This window comes from Rana temporaria, chromosome 13 (assembly GCF_905171775.1).
Source record: "Rana temporaria chromosome 13, aRanTem1.1, whole genome shotgun sequence".
Taxonomy (NCBI): Eukaryota; Metazoa; Chordata; class Amphibia; order Anura; family Ranidae; genus Rana; species Rana temporaria.
The window spans coordinates 1,355,143-1,370,526 of NC_053501.1; the positions used below are offsets into that span (position 1 = coordinate 1,355,143).

At 47.1% G+C, this 15,384-nt stretch overlaps 1 protein-coding gene across 2 annotated transcripts in view; it reads left to right on the plus strand.

Moving 5' to 3' along the window:
* The window catches only part of DYNC1H1 (dynein cytoplasmic 1 heavy chain 1), a 121,050-nt gene that overhangs the window by 12,183 nt on the left and 93,483 nt on the right, over positions 1–15,384 (plus strand). For both annotated transcript variants that reach the window (XM_040332865.1, XM_040332866.1), the window contains exons 7-23: positions 1,425–1,652; positions 3,673–4,749; positions 5,272–5,451; positions 5,772–5,921; positions 6,158–6,304; positions 6,402–6,542; positions 7,656–7,832; positions 8,996–9,106; positions 9,206–9,325; positions 10,727–10,966; positions 12,196–12,351; positions 12,450–12,563; positions 12,647–12,757; positions 12,838–13,047; positions 14,059–14,205; positions 14,299–14,465; positions 15,171–15,344. In XM_040332865.1, coding sequence (XP_040188799.1) covers positions 1,425–1,652; positions 3,673–4,749; positions 5,272–5,451; positions 5,772–5,921; positions 6,158–6,304; positions 6,402–6,542; positions 7,656–7,832; positions 8,996–9,106; positions 9,206–9,325; positions 10,727–10,966; positions 12,196–12,351; positions 12,450–12,563; positions 12,647–12,757; positions 12,838–13,047; positions 14,059–14,205; positions 14,299–14,465; positions 15,171–15,344 — 3,650 coding nt within the window. The remainder of the gene's footprint in view (positions 1–1,424; positions 1,653–3,672; positions 4,750–5,271; positions 5,452–5,771; positions 5,922–6,157; positions 6,305–6,401; positions 6,543–7,655; positions 7,833–8,995; positions 9,107–9,205; positions 9,326–10,726; positions 10,967–12,195; positions 12,352–12,449; positions 12,564–12,646; positions 12,758–12,837; positions 13,048–14,058; positions 14,206–14,298; positions 14,466–15,170; positions 15,345–15,384) is intronic.

Below are 15,384 nucleotides of genomic sequence, written 5' to 3' on the forward strand. Positions count from 1 at the left end.
AAAACTAAGGCAGTCCCATTTTTAAGGTTCCAGCTCTAGTAAAAAATCATGTGAAAGAATATTTTGCAAGTGGGGAAAATAAAGAAAACTAAGGTAAAGTCCCATTAAGATTCCAGTCCATAAATTGGCAAGGAAATGGCACCTCTCCGTGTTGCAGGAAAAGGAAAACTGCAGGAGAGATCTGATGTGCAATTGCACACCCAGGTGAGTAAAATGGTCTGCTTACCGTCGAGTAATCCGGAAACGTAAGGAGCTTACCATTGCAGTACGGAAGTTCCCCATCCGCCCGGGCAGCCCTTAGCAGCTCACCCCGGTCGCGGAAGTTAAGCAGCTGCAAGATTAACGTACGGGGTGGGGCTCCCTTCGGCCCAGGCCTGGGTGAATTACGATGGGCCCGCTCGACAGTGAAGTTTGGGTAGAGCCGGGTAGCAGGGACTGCAGGAGGTCTTTGGTAAACAAAGCAGGGGACCAACCCTCAACCCCCTCCGTGAGGCCCACTATCCGCAGATTATTCCGTCGGCTTCTGTTTTCGGCGTCCTCTGCCCTATACTCCAGCGCCCGTACTTTAGTTTGCAAGGCCTGGGTAGAGGTCGCATGGTCAGACACGTTGTCCTCCACGTTCAGTTTCAGCCACACAAGATCGGATCTTGTCCAGATCCTGACGAATTAGACTTGGATCCAGCTGCACCTCCTCGATCTTGGATGTGAGGGCAGTTTGGCAGGAGGTAATAGCTGCCATAACCTCCGGTATGCCCAGAGGCGTCGGGGGGCGGAGTCCTCCTCGTGGTCAGTCTGCAAGGCCATATTGCAAAGGCGAGCAGGAGGCCTTGGGTCGCAGGAGGTTGGGGAAGTTTCCAGCGAAGTTTCCATCTTATCTGCCTACGCCTCTTCTGAGTCCCAGAGGCTTTAGAAGGCATTCAGACGTGCCAGGATCCCGTCGATCCACTCAGTCACGGTGTACGGATGGGTTAATCGGATCACACTACAGGAGAGCTCAAGGAACACGTCCGCTCAGTCCGCCATCCTGGCCACGCCCCATAGTCTGCTTACCAGATAGCGATGACTACTACACAGTAGTTTCATCCGGCATAGGGAAATCGGTCTCGCCAAAGCCGGAACAGCAGCTAAAGGTTCATAGTGCTCGGAAATGCTAAAACGAAAAAACTTCCATAGTGCAGTATGTTGATTAAAAGTGAATTTGATAAAGCAAAAGAATCGCACTTAGAGTAGAAGGCAATCGAGGGCGATAAAATATACAGCAAGGCCACCGTGTCTTTATCGGCTACGCTTCACTTCCTATGTTTGCCCATCCACCTCCTGAGAGGAAAAACGTAATGACGTTGCAGGCCCCACCCTACGTGTTTTGTCACGGTAGGATGTTGTCTAGGGATTGGTTATTAATGAAAACATTACTTCTGTTTTAGGTCATGGTCGCCTGCTTTGAGGTTTTCCAAACCTGGGACGACGAGTACGAGAAGCTTCAGGTTCTTCTGAGGGATATCGTTAAAAGAAAACGTGAGGAGAATTTGAAGATGGTTTGGAGGATTAATCCCGCCCACAGGAAGCTCCAGTCCCGCCTGGACCAGATGAGGAAGTTTCGGCGGCAGCATGAACAGCTGAGAGCCGTCATTGTGCGGGTCCTCCGACCTCAGGTGAGTGCCAGTATTATGAAGAGGTTGAACGATGCAATACGGGTCATAGATAAAATAGACCAGGGGTCTCCAAACTGCGGCCTGAGGGCCAGATGTGGCCCTTTGCTAGCTTTTATGTGGCCCTTGGGGCACAATTCCTTCCAATGATCTGAGGTTCTATTCCTCCCATTAACACCAACAATGGGGCACTGTATCTTCCACGGATACCAATGATGGAATACTATTCCTCCTACTAATAGGGGGAATACGCCACCAACCCTGAGGCCATATTTATTCTCACTGATTTTGGGCCTGTGACATTTTCTGCCCCTGCTGGCCACAATCCGGCCCTCCTAAAGTCTGAAAGACAATAAAGTGGCCCTTTAATTGGAAAGTTCAGAGACCCCTGAAATAGACGACTAATTGGTTGGACTTTTCACTGCAAACTCAGAGGCTTTCCACGTTTCAGATAGATAAAATGTGGAAAATCTCGATATCTCTCTCGATATCTCTCTCGATATCTCTCTCGATATCTCTCTCGATATCTCTCTCGATCCTCGATCTCTTGTGTTCTCTCTCGATCCTCGATCTCTTGTGTTCTCTCTCGATCCTCGATCTCTTGTGTTCGTTCTCTCTCTCTCTTTCGATCTCTTGTGTTCTCTCTCTCTCTCTCTCTCTCTCTCTCTCTCTCTCTCTCGATCTCTTGTGTTCTCTCTCTCTCTCTCGATCTCTTGTGTTCTCTCTCGATCTCTTGTGTTCTCTCTCTCTCTCGATCTCTTGTGTTCTCTCTCTCTCTCTCTCTCTCTCTCTCTCGATCTCTTGTGTTCTCTCTCTCTCTCTCTCTCTCTCTCGATCTCTTGTGTTTCTCTCTCTCTCTCTCTCTCTCTCTCTCTCTCTCGATCTCTTGTGTTTCTCTCTCTCTCTCTATCTCTATCTCTATCTCTCTCTCTCTCTCTCTCTCGATCTCTTGTGTTTCTCTCTCTCTCGATCTCTTGTGTGTTCTCTCTCTCTCGATCTCTTGTGTGTTCTCTCTCTCTCGATCTCTTGTGTGTTCTCTCTCTCTCGATCTCTTGTGTGTTCTCTCTCTCTCGATCTCTTGTGTGTTCTCTCTCTATCTCTCTGAGAATGCAGGCATAATACAGGAGATCAACGCAGCCTCCCTAGTGCCCGTGAGATGCAGCCTGGTAGTGCGATCGCATGCTGTGTCAGGGCTGGATCTGAATTGCTGGGCAGCCGCTGTAACAATGTCCCGCCTCATAAAACACACGGCACAATGATTCCCGCTATTGGATCAGTGTGCCGTCTATCGCAAGAGCCGGGACTTTGTTACAGCGCTGTCTGGCGATTCAGTCCAGCTCCGTAACACAGCTTTGTGTGTGTGTGTATGTATGGGACCTTGTCTAAACACATTTCATATTTTCCACTTGCAGCCAGCAGAGCCTCCTAATCACTGACTGACCTGTTAGGAGGGAGTTAGTTTTGAGAAGACCTGACTTGCTGGATATTGGGGCACACATACCCCCATAATCAGGCACAATGCAGCCCCCCCCCCCTCCAGTTTTCCAAACAAATCCAAACCTGCCCACACTTTTTGGTTATCAAGTGCAAAATTGGCGCTGGATTTTATTAGAAAGTCCAGAATGCTTTGCATGGTATCAGACATCCTGTGTTTAAGGGTCTGTTCACACCAGCCACTATGACATCATGGCAGCTGGTATGTGGTGAAATGACTGCAGTGCCAATGGTGAGTGCAGTGCGCCCCCCTCCCCCCCCAAACTTTGTAATGTCACAAAATGCTATTGGCCACCATGTGATACGAGGCAGTGGATTGCCCTAAGCAGGAAAAAAAACGGCCTGTCAATCTTGTTTAGTGCACAGCGCGGCGGTGAAAACCGTCCAGGTAGAAAATGAGGAATTTTCCTTTCTTGCCTTGGGACTGCACTGAAATGGCGGCAGTTCTACTCATCTGGTGTGAACGTACCTTAAAGGTTTTATTAGAAGTTACATTTTATAAACTTTTTCCCCATTTGTATTTCTCCAGGTCACAGCGGTGGCTCAGCAGAACCAGGGGGACGTACCTGAACCCCAGGACTTGAAGGTGGCGGAAGTCTTATTTGATGCCGCAGATGCCAACGCCATCGAGGAGGTCAACCTTGCCTACGAGAACGTAAAGGAAGTTGATGGCTTGGATGTCTCAAAAGAAGGCACGGAGGCGTGGGAAGCGGCGCTGAAAAGATACGATGAAAGGATAGACCGAGTGGAGACCAGAATCACCGCCCGTCTCCGAGATCAACTCGGCACGGCCAAGAACGCCAACGAGATGTTCAGGATCTTCTCCCGTTTCAACGCTCTGTTTGTTAGACCTCACATTAGGGGAGCGATCCGCGAGTACCAAACGCAGCTCATCCAGCGGGTGAAGGACGACATCGAATCCCTTCATGACAAGTTCAAAGTACAATATCCACAAAGCCAAGCGTGTAAGATGAGCCACGTACGAGACCTCCCGCCCGTCTCCGGCTCCATCATCTGGGCCAAGCAGATAGACCGGCAGCTCACCGCCTACATGAAGCGAGTGGAAGACGTCCTCGGCAAAGGCTGGGAAAACCACGTGGAAGGGCAGAAACTGAAACAAGATGGGGACAGCTTCCGCATGAAACTCAACACCCAGGAAATATTCGATGACTGGGCGAGGAAGGTTCAGCAGCGTAATCTCGGGGTGTCCGGGCGCATCTTCACCATTGAAAGCACACGCGCCAGAGGGAGGACCGGGAACGTGCTCAAGCTGAAGGTCAACTTCCTGCCAGAAATCATAACCCTCTCCAAAGAGGTCCGCAACCTCAAATGGCTCGGGTTCCGCGTCCCATTGGCCATCGTCAACAAAGCCCACCAGGCCAATCAGCTGTACCCGTTTGCGATTTCCCTTATTGAGAGCGTCCGTACCTACGAGCGCACTTGTGAGAAAGTGGAGGAGCGCAATACCATCATCTTGCTGGTCGCAGGTCTAAAGAAGGAGGTCCAGGCTCTGATAGCAGAAGGAATCGCTCTGGTTTGGGAGTCGTACAAACTGGATCCTTATGTCCAACGCTTGGCTGAAACCGTCTTCAACTTCCAAGAAAAGGTATGGGGGTGTTTGTTTTCTTTCTTTCTTTCTTTCGCTCTTTCTTTCGCTCTTTCTTTCGCTCTTTCTTTTTGCTCTTTCTTTCTTTCTTTCTTTCTTTCTTTCTTTCTTTCTTTCTTTCGCTCTTTCTTTCTTTCTTTCGCTCTTCCTTTCTTTTCGCTCTTTCTTTCTTGCTTTCTTTTTGCTCTTTCTTTCTTTTCGCTCTTAATTTCTTGCTTTCTTTCTTGCTTTCTTTCTTGCTTTCTTTCTTGCTTTCTTTCTTGCTTTCTTTCTTGCTTTCTTTCTTGCTTTCTTTTTGCGCTTTCTTTCTTGCTTTCTTTCTTTCTTTCTTTCTTTCTTTCTTTCTTTCTTTTCGCTCTTTCTTTTTTGTTTTCTTTTCGCTCTTTCCGCTCTTTCTTTTTTGCTTTCTTTCGCTCTTTCTTTTCTCTCTCTGGATGTTCATTGGGGCACAGAAGCAATGGTGTGACACCAATGAAAATTTTGGAGGAAAATATTTCCTAATTGATGTTTTGTGTCTCCCAGGTGGACGATCTACTCATCATCGAGGAGAAAATTGACTTGGAAGTTCGGTCTCTGGAGACTTGTCTGTACGACAACAAAACCTTCTCCGAGATCCTGAACAGAGTCCAGAAGGCGGTGGATGATTTGAACCTTCACTCTTATTCCAACCTTTCCATCTGGGTCAACAAGCTGGATATGGAGGTGAGGGGCTGCAGTTAGTATGGTGACTTGGTTTGATTTTTCTTTGCCAGGGTATCTGAATGATGCCTGTAGCTGCCCCCCATCATTCAGATATCCCCACTGAAGTCCAGGACGTCGTATGACGGAGTGCGGTAGGGAAGTGGTTAAACGAGTCTTTACAATCACTTTAAATGTGAATTCTATACCACCCAAGCCGTTCATCATAAGGCACTCCTCTCCCAACAAGCACCGAGGTCATGTTGTATTTGGACAGCTGCCCATGGTGGGTTGTTTGATTTATCATCTGCTGATTTCTCCATTTTTTTTTTTTTGTTCCGTAGATTGAAAGAATCCTGGGAGTGCGTCTTCAGGCCGGTTTGAAATCGTGGACACAAGTCCTCCTGGGTCAGTTCGATGATAAAGCCGACGTGGACATGGACACGGACGCTCCTCAGGCCAGCCACAAACCAGGCGGAGAGCCCAAAATCAAGGTACACGATCGTTCCTCTATACCAGGGGACCTCAAACTATGGCCCTCCAGTTGTTCAGGAACTACAATTCCCATATTGTCTGTGAATGTCAGTTTTACAATGCCTTATGGGACTTGTAGTTCCACAACAGCTGGAGGGCCGTATTTAGAAGTTCCACGGTCTATACATTTCACCACTCTGGATCCTTTTATTTTCTACAATCATTGTGTAATTTTTTTTTCTTTGTTTCCTTGCAGAACATTGTCCATGAACTCCGCATCACCAATCAGGTCATCTATCTGAATCCACCGATTGAAGATTGCAGGTATAAGCTGTACCAGGAATTGTTCAACTGGGAAACCCACGTTCTGGCCCTCCCCCGAATCCAGAGTCAGAGATATCAGGTAAGGCCGTGTATTGGTAGACTTTCCCCGAGTCGTCTTCTCTTCCGACGTTCTCTCTAGTGCTGGTGAGTTGATGGCGATGTTTTGCATTGGACAGGTGGGCGTCCATTATGAGCTGTCAGAAGAGGAAAAGTACTACAGGAACGCCCTGACTCGTATGCCAGACGGTCAGTTTGGATTGGATGAAGCGTACAGCGCTATTATGGGTATTGTGACCGAGGTGGAGCAGTATGTCAAGGTGAGGCCACCCAGAGTTATGATGACTTATTGCAGCGTTCAGTGTGTGGGAACACAAGGGTATTAAAGTGGTTGTAGACTCTTATGCCCCGTACACACGATCGGAATTTCCGATTGCCTAAAATCCGATGGAATTTTCCGTTGGAATTCCGTTCAAGCCGTCTTGTATACACACTGTCACTGGGCGGTGCATACTAGCTCATTATGCCTTACAGGTGACAAAAAAAATTTGTTTGGGACTATACAACCGCTTTAAAATTACTTGGGATTTGTAGTTCTGCAAAAGCTGGAGGGGCCCCCAGGTTGCCTCCCCCTGGTCTACCTGCATGAGATCCTTTTTTTTAACTCTTTCCTTCCCCGGGTGCCCAGAACTCTTTAACCACTTAAGCCCTGGACCATTTGGCTGCCCAATGACCGGGCCACTTTTTTGCGATGCGATACTGCGTCGCTTTAACTGACAATTGCGTGGTCGTGCGACGTGGCTCCCAAAAAAAGGACTTTTTTTTTTTTTTTTTTTTCGTTCATGGACGGACACTGCAGCAGTTGACCTTGGGGTTATTATCCTTCCTTTCAGGAGATAACTAGACAGAAAAAACAGCACTTCAAGTGTTAAAACACTTCTCTCAGTACAGCACCTCCCAGGGGGCGGGTCCCCCGGGTACATCCCTCTCTCTGCATCATGCAGCCCCAGGTTTTTTCTGCCTAGCGTAAGGAGAAGACATGGCTCCTCTGGGCCCATGTGCTCTGGAGATTTTTTTTTTTTGCTTTTATTTTATTTTTTCCTGGCGGGACCCAGTAGCTATTCAGCCAATGATTGGGCTGTTTAAGGGGCGGACCACATACACGTAGTGGCCTGCCCAGATCCCATCCCATTGGCAGGTGTTGGATAGCTGGGTCCGCCCCTGACATTGAACCTAATCTCTCAGGTCTCCACACTCTGCTGTTATATCGGCCTAATTTGGATAATAATTTCTCCAAAATGGCCAAATGTCGGTCGACCTCTAGCCGTGTAATGTTGTGGCGATCAGAGAAAATAAAATGGCAATTCTAAGTTATTTATTTTGATATTTGAGTCTTTCTGCATTGTGAATAATTGATGATTTGTATGTATCAGGTGTGGCTGCAGTACCAGTGCTTGTGGGACATGCAAGCCGAAAACATTTACAACCGTCTGGAAGAAGATCTGAATAAGTGGCAGGCGCTGCTGGTGCAGATCCGGAAGGCCCGAGGGACGTTTGACAACGCCGAGACCAGGAAAGAGTTTGGACCCATCATCATTGACTATGGAAAGGTGGGTTCTATTGGCCCCTTCTCCTCTTCCTTCTCTTCCTTCTCCTTCTCCTTCTCTTCCTTCTCTTCCTTCTCCTCCTTCTCTTCCTTCTCCTCCTTCTCTTCCTTCTCCTCCTTCTCTTCCTTCTCTTCCTTCTCCTTCTTTTTCTCCTTCTCTTCCTTTTCCTTCTTCTCTTCCTTCTCTTCCTTCTCTTCCTTCTCCTTCTCCTTCTCCTTCTCTTCCTTTTCCTTCTTCCCTTCTTCCTTCTCTTCCTTATTCTTTTCCTTATTCTCTTCCTTATTCTCTTCCTTATTCTCTTCCTTATTCTCTTCCTTATTCTCTTCCTTATTCTCTTCCTTCTCCTCCTCTTCCTTCTCCTCCTTCTCTTCCTCCTCCTTCTTCTCTTCCTTCTCCTCCTTCTCTTCCTTCTCCTCCTTCTCTTCCTTATTCTCTTCCTTATTCTCTTCCTTATTCTCCCTTATTCTCTTCCTTATTCTCTTCCTTATTCTCTTCCTTCACCTCTTCCTTATTCTCTTCCTTCACCTCTTCCTTATTCTCTTCCGCCTTCTCTTCCTTTTCTTCCTCCTCCTTCTCTTCCTTCACCTCTTCCTTATTCTCTTCCTCCTTCTCTTCCTTTTCTTCCTCCTCCTTCTCTTCCTTCTTCTCTTCCTCCTCCTTCTTCTCCTTCTTCTCTTCCTCCTCCTTCTTCTCTTCCTCCTCCTTCTTCTCTTCCTCCTCCTTCTTCTCTTCCTCCTCCTTCTTCTCTTCCTCCTCCTTCTTCTCTTCCTCCTCCTTCTTCTCTTCCTCCTCCTTCTTCTCTTCCTCCTCCTTCTTCTCTTCCTCCTCCTTCTTCTCTTCCTCCTCCTTCTTCTCTTCCTCCTCCTTCTTCTCTTCCTCCTCCTTCTTCTCTTCCTCCTCCTTCTTCTCTTCCTCCTCCTTCTTCTCTTCCTCCTCCTTCTTCTCTTCCTCCTCCTTCTTCTCCTTCTCCTCTTCCTTCTTTCTTTCTTTCTTTCTTTCTTTCTTTCTTTCTTTCTTTCTTTCTTTCTTTCTCCTCCGTCTTCTACCAATGTCTGTATCTATAAATATCTTATCTTGTAAAAGTTTTTGTTAAAGATTGAAGTGAAATGATTTGATAACGGTCAGGCTGTCCTCTCATTCTGTTCGGTATTATTGTGATGTGACAGGTCCAATCTAAAGTCAACCTGAAATACGATTCTTGGCACAAAGAGGTCCTCAGCAAGTTCGGACAGATGCTCGGGCAGAACATGACCGAATTTCATTCACAGATTTCCAAGGTATGGATCCATTATTGGGAAAACTTCTTGTTCTCTTGTATTCTCTCTCTACTTTTTTCTTTAATCCGTTTCTCAATTATTATTTTTTTATTATTTCAGTCCCGTCAAGAGCTGGAGCAACATTCAGTGGATACCGCCAGCACGTCCGACGCAGTGACCTTCATCACTTATGTCCAATCTCTGAAACGCAAGATCAAGCAGTTTGAAAAACAAGTTGATGTAAGTGGATTGTGGGGTCATTGGAGGCAAAGTGGAAGGTTTTTTTTTTTTTTTTTTTCTGCCTTGAAACGCGTGAATTGGTGGTTAGTACAACTAAAGTCAGTCCGGTATGAGCGCCTAAACAGTACAGAAGCTAGTCACTGTGATGCAGAAGACTCGTAACTTCCTTCCTTCTCTCTGTATTTTTTTTGTTATGCTCACCCGAAATACCTGTTGCTATGCGGAACTCTGTAATCTGCCTCTTCCGTACCCGCAGTCTTTCGTTTTCAGCGTCCTCTTCTAGCAAATGGGGCGCGCTGCTTTCTGGGAACTGTGTGTAATCCCAGAAAGCAGCCACTTATTCACAAGTCAGTGCTAAACTCACGCAGTAGGAAACGGGCGCAGGACCTGCACAGATCGAGGAATTGGTATCGCGGGGGGCCATCAGCGCGGGCGAGTAGGGACAGGTAAGTCTCCTTATTAAAGTCAGCAGCTACACTGTTAGTAGCTGCTGACTTTCAAAGGAAGAAAAAAAAAAATTCACGGGTGGAATCCCGCTTTAAGGACCAAGCCTCTTTTTCAGATGTGTTTTAAACAATGTTTTTTTGCTAGAAAATTACTTAAAACCTCCACACATTATAATTTTTTTTTCTAACACCATAGAGAATAAAATGGCGGTCATTGCTGTACTTTTTGTCACACCGTATTTGCGCAGCGGTCTTACAGGCGCACTTTTTGTTTTGAAAAAATACTTTTTGGAATTAAATTAAGACAACGGTAAAGTTAGCCCAATTTTTTTTATATTGTGAAAGTTATTGTTATGTTGAGTAAATTGATACCCAACATGTTTCAAAAATTGCACCCGCTCGTGGAACAGCGACAAACTCTTAATCTCCATAGGCAACTTTTTAAGTTCTACAGGTTGCATGTTTTGAGTTACAGAGGGGGTCTAGGGCTAGAATTATTGCTCTCGCTCTACCGGTCACAGCGATACCTCACATGTGGTTTGAACATGGTTTTCATATGCGGGCGCTGCTCACGTATGCGTTTTGGTTTTGCACGCGTGCTCGGCAGGGCTACGCAAGTTTTTAAACATTTTTCTTTTTTTTTTTCTTTTACTTTTTTTTTTTTTTTTTATTTTTTTTTTTTAACTGTTCTTTAAAAATAAAATACATTAAATTGTGACTTTTATTCCTATTACAAGGAATGTAAACATCCCTTGTAATAGAAAAAAGCATGACGGGTCCTCTTAAATGTCGGATCTGGGGTCAAAAAGTCCGGAAGTGGTTAAGTCTTGCTAGATCCTATCCACGCTGCCATTTATCTTCCTCCTATATTCATCATTCTCTTGTAAGCTCCTGATTTCTTGCTGCTTTGTTCCCCCGGACTCCATAGTCACTGCTTCTCCTTTTTATCCTACAGCTGTACAGGAATGGACAGCGTTTGCTGGAGAAGCAGCGCTTCCAGTTCCCCTCCTCCTGGCTTTACATCGACAACATTGAGGGTGAATGGGGCGCGTTCAATGACATCATGCGGAGAAAGGATTCCGCCATCCAGCAGCAAGTGGCCAATCTGCAGATGAAGATTGTTCAAGAGGACCGGGCTGTGGAGAGCCGTTCCATCGACCTGCTGACCGACTGGGAGAAGACCAAGCCTGTTGCTGTAAGTGAATTTTGTGGTGATTTTTAATTTTTAGCAATTAAAGGTGAATTCCAGAAATTTCGTCCCTTATAGGCTGGGTGTACACTTATGCGGGTTTCTACATATATTGCAACAAAGATGGTTACCTCTAATATATAGACCCAAGACTAAATTCGAACAATTAACAGATGAACAAAAGCCAACCAAACAATTATCTAATATATACGCCCTATTACTCCCTTCTGGATCCATTAGAGAGTTAACGGCAGTGGGTTACAGCGCTCAGGTTGTCTGCGCAAACAAATCAATTATAGGGCAAGATTCTATTCTAATTGGTGATAGGATAAAACCACAACAGCGGCGTATATGGTCTAAAAGTCCATGGGTTCATAAGTCCATTTTGCAATCAGTCCAAGCAAAGTGCCAATAGGCTATTGTTGGTAGCTATAAATGGCCAGTGTAGATGGTTACAGTTGCTCAGGGCAGCTCTCCAGAAGCGAAGCCAGCTCAAAATATGCAAAAGATTAAACAAGAAAAGCGCCTCTGAGTATTCTGTATTTAATATTTGGGATAAAAAGTATCCAGCACTTACATCATAAATGGCAATGGTGAAGTCTGGGAAGCTGGTGTGAAACTAGGCTGACGACCAGTGGAGCCAGGACCGGGAGATGTCATCTGTACCAGATTACTGGAGCCGGGGGGGGAGCCGACTGTGTCCATGATGATGGAATGCTGCTGGGCTGGAGTCTCGTGTGCTGGCGTGTGACGTCAGTTGGACAGGGGCCGAGGAGGTCCAACGCGTTTCAGAGCGTGCGCGAGTCAGGGAGCGGACCTGCGCGCTCTTTTTTTCCAAGTGTGTTTTCCAAAAAATTGTCATGGAGTTCCCCTTCATGCACAAGTCGCATGCCAAAGTCGGATCTGTTAATACGGAATCCGACTTCAGTAAAAGGTAGTGCAGGAACTACTTTGAAATCGGCACGACTTAGTCGAGCCAATATAAATGATAGTGATTGAAAATCATGGAGAATGACTTGTCATGCGATTTTTGCCATCTAAAATCGTGCTACGAGTCGTATAAGTGGGAAAGGGGACTAAATAAGGATCGGATGGATATGAGATGGATCGTGTAAGGATACAATAACATTTCTGCCCGGTTTTCAGCTTTAACTGTAAAGAAAATGAGTTTCTTGGGACATCTCATGTCCAGAATGAATGAACTTGCTATACTTTATTGTACATTCATGTTTCAGGGTAATCTGCGTCCAGAAGACGCCCTCCAGGCGCTCATGATTTACGAAGGAAAGTTTGGCAGGCTGAAAGATGACCGGGAGAAATGCGCCAAAGCCAAGGAAGCCTTGGAGCTGACCGATACCGGACTTCTCAGTGGCAGTGAAGAACGCGTTCAGGTAGGTCTTGGTTGGCGATTCACTTCTAGCGTTTACCACAAGCGATTTTCATAGCGCCGGAAAGAACTGATTCCCGTGTATCTTGGTCCGGCCCACAGGTGGCGTTGGAAGAATTACAAGATCTGAAGGGTGTTTGGTCTGAGCTGTCCAAAGTGTGGGAGCAGATTGACCAGATGAAGGAGCAGCCGTGGGTGTCGGTTCAACCACGCAAGGTACCAAAACCTTCCCTAATCCGGTCCTACAGAACAATGGCGTCTATTCATCAGCGTACTGATAATATTTAATCATTTTACAGTTACGTCAAAGCCTGGACGGGCTGCTGAACCAATTGAAGAACTTCCCTGCCCGACTGAGACAATATGCATCCTACGAATTCGTCCAAAGGCTGCTGAAGGGTTACATGAAGGTAGAGTGATGTCATAGTAGACTTGGTTGGCCTCGTATTGTTTTTTAGAAGTTGTTCTACTGACAATTTTTTGCTGTTAGGTGAACATGCTGGTGATCGAGCTGAAGTCCGAAGCCTTGAAGGATCGACATTGGAAGCAGCTGATGAAGAGACTGCATGTGAATTGGGTGGTGTCTGAACTCACTCTGGGGCAGATCTGGGATGTCGACTTGCAAAGGAATGAGGCCGTTGTCAAAGATGTCTTGTTGGTCGCCCAAGGAGAAATGGCTTTGGAGGAGTTCTTGAAGCAGGTACTTTACATTTACCCAAAAATAAAGGAAAATGCATCATTTAATGCTCTGTAAAATGTGTTCACATGCAGCTAGTATTAAAGCGGAGTGCCAGTGGCGTAGCGTGGGTTGTCGGCACTTGGGGCGAGGCAAGTAATTTGCGCCCCCCCCCTGACCCATGGACTTGCCTATTTTCAGCTAGCTCCAGTCTGGTCACATGATCCACTGTGTGAGACTAAAGCCTGGAGTGGTGAGATCATGTTCATGTTCCTATGTCCCATCTGTTATTGGCGCTAATGACAGAGCCTTTCTAAATTTTGCGCCCGGGGCGGTGGGCCCCCTCGCACCCCCCACGCTACGCCACTGCGGAGTGCCACCCAAAATTGGATTTTCCGCCCCCTTTGGTGTCGCATTTTGGCACCTTTCGGGGGGAGCAGATACCAGGTATTTTACTCGCACCTCCGGGCATTGTTTGCCGCAGTATCCGCAGATATCTACGCCACGTCCGGCGCCTCCTCCACCCCCCCCCACCAGGGCTGGACTGGGACATCCAGACTGGCCCACATAAATTTAAGTGTCCCCAATCGGCAGCCTCCTTGCGCCAGTGTCCCCCCTCTCCCACGTGTACTCACAGTTCTGAAGGCAGCATCTCATTCCTCTTTCCAGTCATGTGATGAGTGATAAGGTGAGAGGAAGGAAAGTCTGCCGGATCTCTATCTCCCCCTGCAGGCTGGAGGGAGCAGATGGCCTAATTCTCTCTCCAGCAAGTGACCGGAGCTGTTCCGCCTGGCAGGAGTGAAATCGCGATCACTCACTGCTCTTGATTACAGGGAGCAGACAATCGGTGTCCTGTCAGAAGGCAGCGTTTTGCAGCTCCGTGTCACGATCGCGGGACATCGCAGACTTTCTGCCGACTTGTATCTGTGTGAGCCGGTCGGCGAGTTGTTAAAAAAAAAAAAAAAAAAACTCCAATTTCTTAAATGCAGCAAATGATTACGGTATGAATTGTGATCTATAATTCTTTCCCGTTAGATCCGTGAAGTTTGGAACGCCTATGAACTGGATCTGGTCAACTATCAGAATAAATGTCGCTTGATCCGTGGCTGGGACGACCTTTTCAACAAAGTCAAGGAGCACATCAACAGCGTTTCGGCCATGAAGCTCTCGCCGTACTACAAGGTAGGACTTTGTTTTCTGGAACAACTCTGTACATTTTTTTTATGTTTCCGTTCCTCCACTGACTCCTTTTTTTCTGTCTTTTGGACACATCAGGTGTTTGAAGAAGATGCTCTGAGCTGGGAAGACAAGCTGAACAGAATCTTGGCTTTGTTCGATATTTGGATCGACGTGCAGAGGCGCTGGGTGTACCTGGAAGGAATCTTTACCGGCAGCGCAGATATCAAACACCTTCTTCCTGTGGAAACTCAGCGATTCCAGAGGTACTGCACTGGTCTAGGTCTACCGCTCCTTTTCTCCTGATCTATGTCTACCGCTCCTCTCCTCCTGATCTGTGTCTACCGCTCCTCTCCTCCTGATCTGTGCCTACCTCTCCTCCTGATCTGTGCCTACCTCTCCTCCTGATCTGTGTTTACCGCTCCTCTCCTCCTGATCTGTGTCTACCGCTCCTCTCCTCGTGATCTGTCTCTACCGCTCCTCTCCTCGTGATCTGTCTCTACCGCTCCTCTCCTCGTGATCTGTCTCTACCGCTCCTCTCCTCGTGATCTGTCTCTACCGCTCCTCTCCTCGTGATCTGTCTCTATCGCTCCTCTCCTCGTGATCTGTCTCTACCGCTCCTCTCCTCGTGATCTGTCTCTACCGCTCCTCTCCTCGTGATCTGTCTCTACCGCTCCTCTCCTCGTGATCTGTCTCTACCGCTCCTCTCCTCGTGATCTGTCTCTATCGCTCCTCTCCTCGTGATCTGTCTCTACCGCTCCTCTCCTCGTGATCTGTCTCTACCGCTCCTCTCCTCGTGATCTGTCTCTACCGCTCCTCTCCTCGTGATCTGTCTCTACCGCTCCTCTCCTCGTGATCTGTCTCTACCGCTCCTCTCCTCGTGATCTGTCTCTACCTCTCCTCTTCTTGTCTATGGATGATCTCTGTGTGTATTCTGCTGGGAGTTTTGATTAGGTCCTTCTGTCTCATAGTATCAGCACAGAGTTCTTGTCCCTCATGAAGAAGGTCACCAAATCGCCCCTGGTCATGGATGTCCTGAACATTCAGGGAGTGCAGAGATCTTTGGAAAGGTTGGCCGACTTGCTGGGAAAGATCCAGAAGGCACTGGGAGAGTATCTGGAGAGGGAGAGGTCCTCATTCCCCCGGTAAGTGCTGTTTGTAAGTAATTTTTGAGCAGAGCTGGTA